Genomic DNA, 15097 nt, shown 5'->3' on the forward strand with positions numbered 1-15097 from the left:
CAGCTACTGAGCGGCAATCCCACTCCTGGGCACAAACTCCAAAGAACAGAGAGCAGGGCTTCAGGCAGGAATTTGCACACTCATGTTCACGTTTACAGCAGAGTTACTCACAGCAGCCAAAAGGTGGAAGCGACCAACTTATGGTCTGGATGACAATTCTCTTAATAACTGTTTTCCGCTTGAAATAAAATCAAGACTTAAAATTTTTTTAAAAATTTTCTTTTTCTTGATATCAAAAACTTCGTATTTTTCTTACTTTTTAAGGATAAAGAATGACAGATGCAGGAAGGAGTCTTACTGGTCTGTAGTAGGAAAAGGCTCTGTGGCAAAAGATACAAGAACATAAACAAGTGTCCCCAGGGCAGCAAAAAGGGGGATGCCCAGCCAGCCAGCAACTGGAGGAAGGGGACAGGCTGGGGAGGAGCACTCAGTGGTCACAGGGTCCAGGGACACGGATGGGGGCTGGGACACAGTGGAACCTCCTCTAGCAAGAGGTGCCTCGAGGACGCCGGACAAACAAGATGAGAAAAATGTAAGAATTGGGTCAGCAATGCAGAAGTTCATCCTGATTGTTTCCAAAGCAGCTCCTTTCGTCCTGACCCCACTTCCTGTACACCCAGCCCCAGGGACCCCGGACCCCGGGCTGCAGGTGAACCCAGGACGGTGCCCTGAGAGAGAAGCGGCCCAATCAGGACACACAGGAGGGCCCTGAGAGATGGAGAGTTCATGTGAAGCCAACTGAACTTGCAACACGCGACAAAAGCAGCGAAACTCTCTCTGAAACTGAAGCGGCGGGGCGCATTTCAGCCCATCTGCTGCCTGTCGCCAGCCTGCAGTGGGTACACTGTGGGGATGAACCCCACCGCAGACAGGGAGCAGGAAGGTAAAGGAAGGTTCCCTGGGACATGGTTTCAGAGACTAGACTCACAAGCCAGGAAGCGTAACCAGTACCTGTCTGGGACCCACAGGACGAGACGTACGGGTTTTTGTAAATCCTGCCCGCAGCCGTGTCCTTGCTCGGCCAGCTCACAACAGACACACAGTCACGGTCACTCACTCCACGCCGTGCACGTCCACACGGGGCCGCCCTGCCCACACTCACATGTCTTCCACCGTGATGTCCTTCAGGATCTGGCAGTAGTCCACGTTCCACACCGCCTGGTCGTCCCACACCTTGGAGGCCAGCAGGATGGCCCCCAGAACAATCCGCTTCCAGTTCGCCGGACAGATGTCAATCTCTGCGTATGTGAGGAGCCGTTCCAGGTACACCTGGAAGACACGAGCACACTGGCCCCCTTCATCCCTAAACCACAGGCAGAGGCAGGGTCAGGGCTCCCTCCCAAACCACAGCAGCCCCCCGATGGCCTCTACAGCCAGCCTGTGCGGCCTGCGGTCTGTGAACGGCGGCCCAGGCAAGGAAGCCCCAGGGAGGCTGAGTGGGGCCACCAGCTTGTCTGCCTCTGCCGCTCAACAGGCGCTCTCTGCCTCTTAAGATAGGGGTCGGCACTAACTGTCTGCTAAGTCAATAAACAGGCGAATGATGGTTCTTCTGCTTAAAAAGTTTTCACTCTGCTTCCACTGCTTTACTAATGAAAAGTCAATTCTTTCCATCTTAAAAAGCAGGATTTTTATGGCTGATCTCAGATACCAGGTACTCAGACCGGATGAGGGGCACAGTATGAAAGACAAAAATCATGAGAAAGAAACTACCAATGTAACTACAAAGACAAAATAGCCATACCCAATGAGCTGCCAAGAGGCCCTGGTGATCAAACAGGAAGCTATCACGTCCACCTTACTGCCCCACCCTGGTCCGTGGCTGCATTTCTCCCCTGGCAGAGCAGCTGCCCTCCTCCGGTCTCTCCCCCAAGGAAGCCACAGTCCCCTGAGGACCACATCTGGGCCTCACTCCCACCGTGTGCCCAGCATCCAGCATGGGGCTGGGTCAGGGAGTGGCCCCCGCGTGCTGGCCTCAGGGACACAGGACGCTGCGGGGAGGACGAGCTCTGGGTGTGGAATGCGGCTACAGGAGAGCAGGTCTAGGGAGGCCTGAGTGGATGAGATGCCCACAGCAATGGCATTCAGGAAGGAGCCGCGGTCAGAGGCAGGTGGGAAACTCAGGCCCTGGATTGAGAGACAGGTGCGCGGGGAATGGGGGGTCAGAGGAGACCGCACGGGGAAGAGCCCACTCAGGGGTGCTTAGCACAGAACATCTGAGAGGCCTTCACAGAGGCCTCTGAGGTCATGACACGTGCCTGCCAACCGTACTCTACGGACCTTCGGGGCACTCCAAATGTCTCTCAGGGACAGAATACCACTGGGCTGTGACAACCACTGGTGAAAAAAAGTAGGTCACTCAGCAGAGTTCAATCATCTTTTCCATTGTTCATATTTTAGTTTTTAATGGCATTTATTACAATCAAGGTGCAGGAAGAGTAAGCTAATGTTTTAGATCATTATTTTTGTGTGAAAACTGAAATTCTTCAGTGAGAGATCCAGGCCAGGCCGAGTGGAATTTTAATTGGACACCGACCTCAGGAGCCCAGACTATGTATGTTACAAAGGTTGATGACTAACTCTTCTCATTCCACCAAGAAAAGAATTTTTAAAAACGTGCCACAAAACTGTACTAAGAGCAGAAAACTGAGGCTGGATCTAACTCCAGATTTTTTGAAACAATCATTATCAACACTCTTCAACCAGATCCCTAAGACGCTATTTTTTTTATATAAATGAGCTATGTAAATCTCTCCAAGCTCCCCAATGAAATAGCTTCTCACTGACTCAGTACAAAAAGAAGGCTACTCAGTTTTCTTCTTACTTAACCACAGTAGATAGATATTAATAGGCACACTAGGTAATATTTAAGATGTTAGGGAAACAGGCATCTATCACATCTGATATTCCACTAAGATGAACTAGAGAAATTAGATATGGTAACACACTCCATTACCGAGGGGAAGCAGATGTTATGTTTGAGGAGAAGGAATTCATAATAAGCACCACACAATAGCATGTAATTTAGCAGAACTTGCTAAGAAAGCTATATTCAATGGTCAGCTATAATTTCTTTAGTAAACTCCCACTTGGATATTTTAATTTTCTGCCAAGTAAAATAATATACGATTGATTTTTTCTGAACACCATTCCCTATACCATTGCTAATAGGACACTGCTGCTCAATTAAATTTTCAGATTTAATTTCATCAGAAGGACCATCCTGAGAGTCTCTAGAAAATACAGGTTAGTGAGCACTTACAGAGCGTTCAGGTGACTGTACAAAATAAAGCTGTTCAAAGGCATGGTGTGGGGGAGGAGGGGAGGGAGAAAGTGCAAACTCACAGACTCCAGGGTACACGGGGCCACACTTCCGAGGATGCTGGGTTTCCCTGTCCATCACAGACAGCAGCACTGGGTTCATTCACTGTAGACTCTTACCCACAGCTGAGCTGACTGTGGGCTTCCCCAGCGCTTCCTATTTGCTAATATTTGAGGAAGCTGGATTCCTCACTGGACTGTATCTGAACAACACTTCTGACCTCGGTAGAAATCACTAATGTGCCCTAAAAAGGGGGTCTCTGGGGTCAGAATGGATAGATTCCACAGGTGGCCTCTTCACCAGAGCATCGGCCTGAGAGGCACTTTGGGGCCGAGTGACAGTCCTCAAGGGCGCCGGGGGGAACCAGCTGGGCTGGCAAGCCTGGTGCTCCCGGTCACACGCAGCAGCAAGTGGCTGACGGCCCTGCCTCCCACAGGCGGGCAGCGGGGCAGACCTAACTGCGGTCCTCCCTGCCTCCCCCGGGCAACGGGCCAGGCCACCAAGGGAAGGCCCAGGAGAAAGGCAGAGAGGGATGCAGCCCGCCAGCTCTAGCCCAGACCTGCTGTGAAGGGTTGTTGCAAACCTGGAGAGACGGGTGGGACCATCACACACAGGGCTCACTCGGAACACACAGTTGGCTGCCTGGGCCAACCAAGCAGACCCTGGAGGATCAAAAATCAGTCTGCAGAGCTGTGCCTGTTAGGAGGGCCCCTGACGCTGCCCACCGCCAGCTGTAGCTAGAGACGCTCATCTCCCGATAAGCCCCAGCCACCTTGTCCCAGGACAAGGGAAGATTTCAGCAGCTCCCACGACTGACAAACACACACCACTCCCACAGCACTCCCAAGACAAACTAACCACCCACGTCTGCTCGGAGACAGGGGAACACACTCTACACATCCTTAACAGAAGTCTCTGCAGAAACTACGTCTTTCACAGGACACGAAGCTTCTTCACACTGATAAATCCAAACTCGAAGGTGCTACAGGGCAAAGTCAAGTCACCATTTTCTTCAGAATGGAAGGTAAAAAACCCCACCACATTGCATCTTGGAGCAGGAGCTTCAAAATAAATCTTTCCTTAGGGCGTCAATTTAAGTACTCATTATCTGATTTTCTTCCCCTTCTTCCCCCTTTGTCACTATCTCCCTTCATCAAAATGTCAACCCTGCCGCCTGGAGGGTGTTTTTTGAGGATCTGACATCCTTTGGAGGAACAAAGCTGAGCCATAAATATGCTTCTCAGTCATGACCTCAGGGTCTATCAGCCGCCACATAGCCGGAGGAAGACTCGCTGGGTGTCTGTTCACCTGTCAGGGGGCAAGTTCCACGAGAGAAGGAATGCACAAGCAAACAGGTCACTGTGCCGTCAGCTGAGAACACGGGGCTCTCAGTGTGGTGGAGATGTGGATGGTCCTCACACTCGTCGTCACACCACAGGGCCTCTTCTCAGGGACCTGCAACAGGCCACGGGGCAGCCCACGCCCTGGCGGAGCCCATTTCTTATCTGAGTGGTTCACAGTGTGAAAGGTCAGTGACAGCGGCTGCTGTCAAAGCTACTTCCCCAATGACATCGGAGCTAAATCATCTGTCCCTAAGGTTTTAAGAATCTAAGTAAGGCTACAGGTTCTTAACTTGAGTCAATGTGCATATTATGTCCATCCTGTCTCTGAGTATCTTACAGACATATATTTACACAAAAATCACAGAAGACAAGACAGCAGTTACAGCAGTCCAGAAACCTGGACATCACTGAGGCGGCCTTGGTCCTTCTCAGCGCTGTGGGCCCTGGGTCCCACTCACCTGCTTGGGTCGTTTCAGCGTTCCTGCTTCTGAGTGTGATCTGACAAGGGGCGTTAGGTGGGCCTGCGGAACAGACCACACACCCTCTTTTGGGAGATCCAGTGGCTACTCTGGATAAAAGACAACCCCGAGGTGGCGCTGGGCTCCCAGTCTGCAGTGGACATCCCCGCCTGCACCCCGCTCGTGGCCACGTCACCCTGCGGGCACTCACCAGGGTGACGATGGCACACTCTGCAGTCAGCTGAGCGGCACTGAACAGCGTCCGCACAAACCGGTAGATCTGCTTCTGCTCCGGGTTGTGTTTGTCGTAATCTGGTGGCACTTCGGATTTCTGGGGAGGGAGACATTCTCAATGACTAGCCGCCCCACAGGACCTGCCACAGAAACATGGCTGGACCACACCCTGGGGCCCAAGGGGAGCGTTACCGAGAGAGGGTGAAGGTTTTCATCGAAAATATCCAAGAGCATCCTTCCATCTGGGTCCCTGGGGAGGAAAGTAACAGAAAATGGAGTTTCCCTTCTGTAACAGAGTGCCAGTCAAAATGAAAACAAAATATGTTCTGATTCAACTGTTATTTCAAGAAACAGAGGCAGTACTGTTAAGAGATGCTACTGATTACTTCATGAATTATAATCTGTTTTTCTTGGGGACAATACTTAATCACTTTCGAATAGTCCATAAAATAAAGATTATGAACCCCATTTAATAAAGTAAAAATCAAAGATTTTCATTTCTTGAGTTTTCAAATGCACCAAATCTAAATTTCTTTAACATCTTGTTTCTGAGCAAAGTTTGACGGATCTGTTTAAACCATCACTATGTTGTGGTCAACACAAAAGAAGTCTGAGGATAAGAATGAACACGCCGTATGTCCTGGAGATTAGTCTGAAATTCTCATAGCATGAGGCTTAACCACTTCACTAATGAGGGGCTTCACGACTATACTTTTAAAAAATAACTAATAAAGTTTATGTATTTTCCTTTGGCTGTGCTGGGTCTTCGCTGCTGCATGGGGTTTTCTCTAGCTGCTGTGCTGGGGCGTCTCGTGGCAGAGCACAGCCTCTCGGCACATGGGCTTCAGCAGTGACGGCTCATGTGCTCAGCGGTGGCGGCTCCTGGGCTCCAGAGCACAGGCTCAGTAGTTGTGGCGCATGCGCTTAGCCGCTCTGCAGCATGCGAAATCGTCCTGGATCAGGGATCAAACCTGTGTCTCCTGCACTGGCAGGCGGATTCTTTACCACTGAGCCATCAGGGAAGCCCCACGACTCAATACTGAGAAACAACAGGGGGCGTGTAGAAAAGTGTACCTGGCTGTCACCAAGCGGTACCTGCACAGGCCCATTAAAGGGGCAGCTCCCTCTGTGAACACAGACAGAGGGGGCGCTGGGCTCGGGGGGCCACACCCCGCTAGTGACGGCTCTGCTTCCACCAAGCTTATGTCATTTGAGTGTAGTCTAAAAAATTTCTTTGGAAACCGCTGCTCTGGTAACAGCATGTAACATTCCAACATCAGTTAGGCTCGCAATTATTAGAAGCTGCAGATCTGTCTCTGACATGCACCCTCGTGGCACACACCACAGTGTCTGCTCTATGACTTACTGTCTGCAAAAAGACGAAAGAGAACTGGCAGAACAGGTAACTTCTTATATGATTTTTCCATGATTCCGGGTTTCAATTCACTTCTAAAATTAACTGAAATGTCTCCCATCAGAGAGGATTTCTGCCACCTTAAAAGAGTTTATGACTAACTTTACAACAAAACTGTTTCTACTGAATTGAAACTATAAACTTCTTTTTCATGTGAAAGCTGCACACAGAAACTTGTTAAAATATCTTATAAAAGACAGAATGTTTAAGTGAATGACACAGAAAATAAAGTCAAGAGGAGGTGAATACTGTCAAGAAACTCTGTTCTCTTTTGCTGACTTCATTTGGTTTCCTCTGACTCAGAAGCACTTCAGTAATTCTCTGGGAGGTGTGGATAACCCTAACCTTTACAGATTCTATGAAAGTGAGATAAGAATACAAAACTCAAAGGTTGAGGCAACTAGAACGCAATAGGAAAAATGTCACAGCAGATAATGTGTGATGGTTTCAGCACAAAATTAAACAAAATCCACATACCTGTTTTTGATGTGGTAATATATTGCGAGAGCTACACTGTAAAATAAAATGCAGGAGTTCAGTGTTTCATAAGCATATTCAAGATGCTGTATTTTCTCTGGCATCAGTCTGATCATAAATATTTAAAACTTAAGTAAAACGATCCATCTGAACAGCCCCCATTTAATTCAGAATGCTGATTAGGAATATGCACTCTTCAAAGTAAATCAATCAGGTATTTATACCCAGCAGTTATTAAATCTTTTCCATAAACACCAAAATTTTGTGATATTCAGAAATAAATTTCTCTATCTGAAATTTTAAGTTTCCTCACTTTATAATACAGTCATTATGTAAAAATTAAGTGATGAAATAAAACTTCTCTAGAGTTCTCCCAATTCAGCACCTGCTATTTTAGAAAATCAGTGGTTTCTTTATAACTGCCGGAAAAATGTGAATATTACCCACAGTGGTTTATCATTTTTTCTCTTAAAATCAATAACCTCTTGGCAGTCTGCCTAACTTATTCATTCATCTGCTGAAATGGTACTTACCTCTTATTTGTAATACCTTATACTTTAATACCTTAAAATTTCATTTTACATTTTAAAAGAATTTAATGAAGACATTCCCATCCCCTGAATTTTCTTCAAGTACCGTTTCTCTGATTATAAAAAGATATATTCATATTTAGAAAATTTTGGAAAATAAAAGTATACAGAAAATAATTCCTCTGCCCAAAGATGATTACGACCAGCTTGAGATACAGAGACATCTATTCCTAGTTACCTATAAATTATGTGTGTAAGCAAGCAGGCTGGCATCCCACTTTCATCCTCATTAACATGTTTCTTATCATTAAAATATTACTCAAATATACAACTTTAAATGGCTGACTATATTCCATATTCCACCATACTGTTGAATAATTTATTAACTATTTCCCTGTTCTTGAACATTTAAGTTGTTTATAGTATTTTGCAATTATGATTAACACCATAATATTCCCACAAATAAACATTCTATGACCTACAACTCTTACTATTTTCACAAGAAAACATCCTGTAATTGGAAACAGGAGCTCCAAGGTCATAAATAATTGTAAGGCTCCCCCCAAACATACCTCCCAATATCTTTGCAGAAAAGCTGTACCAGTGTACACCTCCTCACCAGTGTCTGTCTCACTTTACCTTCACCAATGCTCACCTTGAATGTTTAGAAAAAATGTTCTCCAGCTGGATAGGGTAAAAAGGGTAACTGCTTTCAACCTGAGTTTCTTTGATCACCTATCAAGTGGGCAGGGTTATTTAGGTTGAACTGCCCAATGTTTTTATTACTTCCTCCTTTGTAACCTGTCTAGATCCTTCCACAGTTTTAAAATTTATTGAGGAGGCCATTTTTTTTTTTTTTTTTAAGCTTCTAAAGAACATAGCTAACTGGCTGCATCAGCTTGTGCTCTGGTCTCTGAGCCCAGGAACTGCCACCCAGGGCCCCAACATGGAGCCAGCAGACTGAGCCCCAGACACCTCCCCTCACTCGGAGTTGCCCACTTAGAGCCCGGGCAGGCACGCTGGACTCCGAGCGGCCCAGATGTTCACCCACGCCCTGACACAACAGCAGCTCATCTCACTCTGCCCAAAGAGAGCATGTTCTCCCAAATCTCTCTTTCTGGATCTATGAATTCAAGAGATTTTAGTTAAGTGTGGAAAGTATTCCTGAGCAAGTGTAATATATTTGTTCTCCTAACATCCTGAAAAGTGTCTAAGCTGATGAAGGAATTGTAATTGGAGTGAAGGGACTTCAAAAGTTTAAAAAATAATAGTACAGTTTTCAAAGTGCCTTGACATGTACCTAAAAAGCCCTGCCATGGGAAATAATAAATGTTACCGATTCTATTTTATAAATGAGAAAATTCAGGTAAATATATCAGATGTCATGATTTCTGACATATAATGGATTTGTGCCCTTTCAGTCTATAACGCTGCCTCTGGAAAAAAGGAAGAGATGCTGTTTTATTCATTTAAAAGTCACGCTGTGATGATTAAATTGAATGTTTCATATGATTGGGTTTGGTAAAGTGATTACTTTAATTGCTTTAATTGGCTGAGGAAAAAATATGGTCCCTGCTTTCCCCATCATAGGAAAAACATCACTGGACTGAAGTCAGACTAGCTGGGCTCAAAACCTGGCTCCTTCATCAGTTAGAGTTCATCCACCCCTCAGAGCATTCACTTCCTTGGACAATTCAACCTGCATCACAGAGTGGTTATTACAATCAAATGAAGTAAATAAAAGCATGATCTCAAATATATAGTTCTCAAATGAAAGTTACTATTAGTAGCTGTTATTGTCCTATGAATGATTCCACCTCTGGAGGTCTTCCGGCCTCTGTGGAGGGAGTCTCAGGGCCCCAGATTACTACTATCTCCCATATCTCCAGAGCCGAAAGCCAGGTTGGATGTTCTCATGACTCACACCCCCGTGAAACACAGGGATGCTCGGAAGGCCAATGTCCACTCAAGGTCAAACCCCGAAAGTGAGAAAACCAAGCTGAGGATGCACATGTGGTCCAGCTCCACCAGCCAGTTCAGCGGGTCACCGTGAAAGAAGTAAGCAACTCTTGGAGGCAAACCCTGGCCAGCTGGAAACGGAATCAATCCCAGGCTTCACTCGCAATGGCCAGCTTGGGAGGCCTGGCCACTCTGCCACGTCCTCAGAACTGGTGAGGTCTCCCAGGACAGGCAGACCAGAGGGCTGGTGCAACTGCCCTAGTTGCAGAGCCAGGAGGAAAGGGGAGCCTGGAAGGAAGAGATGCTATGTTCTTGCCCAGGAAAACAAAACCCATTTCTGACGGCTAGCACCCTAACCTAGAGCTAGGTCAGAAGTGCCGGGTTCTGGAAGGTGTACGAAGCTGCTCCGACCCTGAGGCCAGGGGCCATTCATGGCGTGCGCAGCTGCGAACAGCTCCTCACCACCTGCACCCGTCCTCTGAGCACCAGCCCCATGCCTGTACACAACTGGGGGCCTGGGGTGGTTACAGGGGCACCGGGGTGGATAGCAAACTCTGAATTCTTACCATAGCTATCAGCACTCAGGGGAAAGATGGGAAAAATCAAGTTCTCAGGGAAGATATCAATGCCTGTGAAAACAATGAACACAGAATTGTGTGCAAACCTGTCACACATTTGCTTCTCTTTGGCCGTTCAACCCTCCACCCATTCCCTAATCAGAATGTGCAAATACGTTTGCTCTTTGGGCAATCCCCAGTTTACAAAAGAGTTTTCTTTTCTTTTTTTTTTAAATATGAATTTTATTTCACAGTACCTTTCAGTTCCTGGATTTCCATTTGGGTCTTTTTGTAACTTTACTCTTTTTTCTGGCTGCACCAACCAGGGATTGAACCTAGGTCACAGCCATGAAAAGCCCAGAATCCTGACCAGTAGGCCACCGGGGAACTCCCCAGAGGGTTTTCTTCTAAAATTAGCTTACAAAGCACTTGTTAGAACCCAGAGCTTTTCTCAAAGGTCAAATGTGGTTAACAGAAGGTGAGTTCAGCCCAAGAATGCCCACTCTGCCCATAGGACGCTGAATGACTGATTAGTGAGTTTGTATCAATTTTAACATCTTGGGGGAGGAGGCCACAGGGGCCTTGGCAAGTGTGGGACAAGATTAGGCTGAATTTCAGAACAGGAGGGCATTCACACCTCGCACACCCTGCCCCTCTTCCTGTTCCCCTTGTGTGGGCAAAGGCCTTGGCTAAAGTCACCCAGGTCCGCTAACACCTCTCAAAATGACCATCACCAAGTCATGTGTGACATACCGGATTTACAGGGAAGGATTCTGATGGTATGTCTACAGTTAGGGTTCACCCTGCCAAGCTCTCAGATCCAAAATGGACATTTTTAAAAACAGGGCACATTTTAAAACAAATAAGCTACTGACTAAAAGCATCTCAAATCTGGGTGGTGTCCCGGGAAGCCACAGCGTCCACACTGGACTCTTCCTCTTGACACTCAACCTTCACCACTGGTCCAGCTTTCCAGCTTCTCTTCCTTTTTTTTTTTTTGGCATTTATTTATTTTTTATTGAAGGATACTTGCTTTACAGAATTTTCCTGTTTTCTGTCAAATCCCAACATGAATCAGCCAAAGTTATACATATCTCCCCTCCCTTTTGAGCCTCCCTCCCCTCTCCCTCCCATCCCACCCCTCTAGGTTGATACAGAGCCCCTGTCAGAGTTTCCTGAGCCACACAGCAAATTCCCGTTGGCTGTCTATTTTACATATGGTATGTAAGTTTCCATGTTACTCTTTTCCATCCATCTCACCCTCTCTTCCCCTCTCCCAATGTCCACAAGTCTATTCTCTATGTCTATCTCTCCACTGCTGCCCTGTAAGTAAATTCTTCAGTACCATTTTTCTAGATTCCATATATATGCATTAGAATACAATATTTATCTTTTTCTTTCTGACTTACTTCACTCTGTATAACAGGTTCTAGGTTCATCCACCTCATTAGAACTGACTCAAAGGCGTTCCTTTTTATAGCTGAGTAATATTCCATTGTGTATCTGCACCACAACTTCTTCATCCATTCATCGGTCGATGGACATCTAGGTTACTTCCATGTTCTAGCTATTCCAATAGTGTTGCAGTGAATAATGGGATACATGTGTCTTTAAATTTTGGTTTCCTCAGGGTATATATGCCTAGGAGTGGGATTCTGGGTCATATGGTGGTTTTATTCCTAATTTTTAAAGGAATCTCCATACTGTCCTCCATAGTAGCTGAATCAATTTATTATATTCCCACCAACAGAGCAAGGGGTTCCCTTTTCTCCACACCCTTCTCCAGCATTTATTGTTTGCAGACTTTTTAACGATGGCCATTCTGACTGGTGTAAGGTGATATCTCATTTTAGTTTTGATTTGCATTTCTCTAATAAAAGAGCTATGCTGAGCATCTTTTTCATGTTTGTTAGTCATCTATATGTCTTCTGTGGAGAAATGCCTGTTTAGGTCTTTTTCCCACTTTGATTGGGTTGCTTGTTTTTCTGGTATTGAGTTGTATGAGCTGCTTGTACATTTCAGAAAGTAATCCTTTGTCATTTGTTTCATTTGCTTTTACCCCAGACAACATTCTGAGGGTTGTCTTTTCAGCTTGCTTAGTGTTTCCTTTGCTGTGCAAAAGCTTTTAAGTTTAGTCAGGTCCCACTTGTTTACTTTTGTTTTTATTTCCATTACTCTAGGAGGTGAGTCACATAGGATCTTGCTTTGAAAACTTATGTCATCTGCCTGTTTTCCTCTAAGGGCTTTTATAGTTTCTGGTCTTAAATTTAGGTCTTTAATCCATTTTGAGTTTATCTTTGTGTATGGTGTTAGGAAGTGTTCTATTTTCATTCTTTTACATGTAGTTCTCTAGTTTCTTCAGCACCATTTATTGAAGAAGCTGTCTGCTCCATTGTATATTCTTGCCTCCTTTGTCAAAAATAAGGTACCCATAGGTGCATGGGTTTATTTCTGCACTTTCTATCTTGTTCCATTGGTGTATATTTCTGTTTTTGTGACAGTACCATACTGTCTTGATGACTGTAGCTTTGTGGTATAATCTGAAGTCAGGAAGGTTGATTCCACCAGCTCCATTCTTCTTTCTCAAGACTGCTTTGGCTATTTGGGGTCTTTTGTGTTTTCATATGAATTGTGAAATCTTTTGTTCTAGTTCTGTGAAAAATGGCATTGGTAATTTGACAGGGATCACACTGAATCTGTAGACTGTGTTTGGTAGTATAGCCATTTTCACAATATTGATTCTTCCTACCCAGGAACATGGAATATCTCTCCATCTGTTTAATGTCATCTTTGATTTCTTTCATTAGTGTCTTATAATTTTTTGTGTACAATTCTTTTGTCTCCTTAAGTTCAGATGAGTTGCTTAGTTGTGTCCGACTCTTTGTGACCCCATGGACTGCAGCATGCCAGGCCTCCCTGTCCATCACCAACTCCTGGAGTTTACTCAAACTCATGTCCATTGAGTCGGTGATGCCATCCAACTATCTCATCCTCTGTTGTCCCCTTCTCCTCCCGCCTTCAACCTTTCCCAGCATCAGGGTCTTTTCAAATGAGTCAGTTCTTCGCATCAAGTGGCCAAAGTATTGGAGTTTCAGCTTCAACATTAGTCCTTCCAGTGAATATTCAGGACTGATTGATTTCCTTTAGGATGGACTGGTTGGATCTCCTTGCAGTCCAAGTGACTCTCAAGAGTTTTTTCCAACACCACAGTTCAAAAGCATCAATTCTTCAGTGCTCAACTTTATAGTCCAACTCTCACATCCATAAATGACCACTGGAAAAACCATAGCCTTGACTAGACAGACCTTTGTTGGCAAAGTAATGTCTCTGCTTTTTAATATGCTGTCTGGGTTGGTCATAACTTTTCTTCCAAGGAGCAAGCGTCTTTTAATTTCATGGCTGCAGTCACCATCTGCAGTGATTCTGGAGCCCAAAAAACTAACCTCTGCCACTGTTTCATTGTTTCCCCAACTATTTGCCATGAAGTGATGGAACCAGACGCCATGATCTTAGTTTTCTGAATGCTGAGCTTTAAGTCAACTTTTTCACTCTTTTTCACTTTCATCAAGAGGATCTTTATTTCTTCTTTTCTTTCTGTGATAAGGGTGGTGTCATCTGCATATCTGATGTTATTGATATTTCTCCCAGCAATCCTGATTCCAGCTTGTGCTTCTTCCAGCCCAGTGTTTCTCATGATGTACTCTGCATAAAAGTGAAATAAGCAGGGTGACAATATACAGCCTTGACGTACTCCTTTTCCCATTTGGAACCTGTCTGTTGTTCCATGTCCAGTTCTAACTGTTGCTTCCTGACCTGCATACAGGTTTCTCAAGAGGCAGGTCAGGTGGTCTGGTATTCCCATCTCTTTCAGAATTTTCAACAGTTTGTTGTGATTCATACAGTCAAAGGCTTTGGCATAGTCAATAAAGCAGAAATAGATGTTTTTCTGGAACTCTCTCTTTTTCAATGATCCAATAGATGTTGGCAATTTGATCTCTGGTTCCTCTGCCTTTTCTAAATCCAGCTTGAACATCTGGAAGTTCTTGGTTCATGTACTGTTGAAGCCTGGCTTGGAGAATTTTGAGAATTACTTTGCTAGCGTGTGAGATGAGTGCAATTGTGTGGTAGGTTGAACATTCTTTGGCATCGCCTTTCTTTGGGATTAGAATGAAAACTGCCCTTTTCCAGTCCTGTGGCCACTGCTGAGTTTTCCAAATTTGCTGGCATACTGATTGCACCACTGTAACAGCATCATCTTTTAGGATTTGAAGTAGCTCAACTGGAATTCCATCACCTCCACTAGCTTTGTTCGTAATGATGTTTCCTAAGGCCCACTCGACTTCACATTCCAGGATGTATGGATCTAGGTGAGTGATCACACCATCGTGATTATCTGGGCCTTGAAGATCTCTTTTGTATAGTTCTTCTGTGTATTCTTGCCACCTCTTCTTAATGTCTTCTGCTTCTGTTAGGTCCATACCATTTTTATTCTTTATTGAGCCCATCTTTGCATGAAATGTTCCCTTGATGTATCTAATTTTCTCGAAGAGAAATTAGGTATTTCTAATTTTCTGGAAAAGATCTCTAGCCTTTCCCATTCTATTGTTTCCCTCTATTTTTTGCACTGATCACTGAGGAAGGCTTTCTTATCTCTCCTTGCTATTCTTTGGAACTCTGCATTCAAATGGGTATATCTTTCCTTTTCTCCTTTGCTTTTCACTTCTCTTCTTTTCACAGCTATTTGTAAGGCCTCCTCAGACAACCATTTTGCCTTTATGCATTTCTTTTTCTTGGGGGTGGTCTTGA

At 45.0% G+C, this 15097-nt stretch overlaps 1 protein-coding gene across 3 annotated transcripts in view; it reads right to left on the bottom strand.

Moving 5' to 3' along the window:
- CCNY (cyclin Y) overlaps positions 1-15097 on the bottom strand; it is a 106513-nt gene that overhangs the window by 5958 nt on the left and 85458 nt on the right. For 2 of the 3 annotated variants that reach the window (XM_043882722.1, XM_043882721.1), the window contains exons 5-8: positions 7246-7281; positions 5547-5604; positions 5332-5451; positions 1103-1287 (exon numbers count right to left, since the gene is read on the bottom strand). In XM_043882722.1, the coding sequence (XP_043738657.1) occupies positions 1103-1287; positions 5332-5451; positions 5547-5604; positions 7246-7281 (399 nt within the window). The remainder of the gene's footprint in view (positions 1-1102; positions 1288-5331; positions 5452-5546; positions 5605-7245; positions 7282-15097) is intronic. The other variant, XM_043882723.1, reaches the window with a different exon arrangement.

This window comes from Cervus elaphus, chromosome 23 (assembly GCF_910594005.1).
Source record: "Cervus elaphus chromosome 23, mCerEla1.1, whole genome shotgun sequence".
In the NCBI taxonomy this organism is placed as follows: Eukaryota; Metazoa; Chordata; class Mammalia; order Artiodactyla; family Cervidae; genus Cervus; species Cervus elaphus.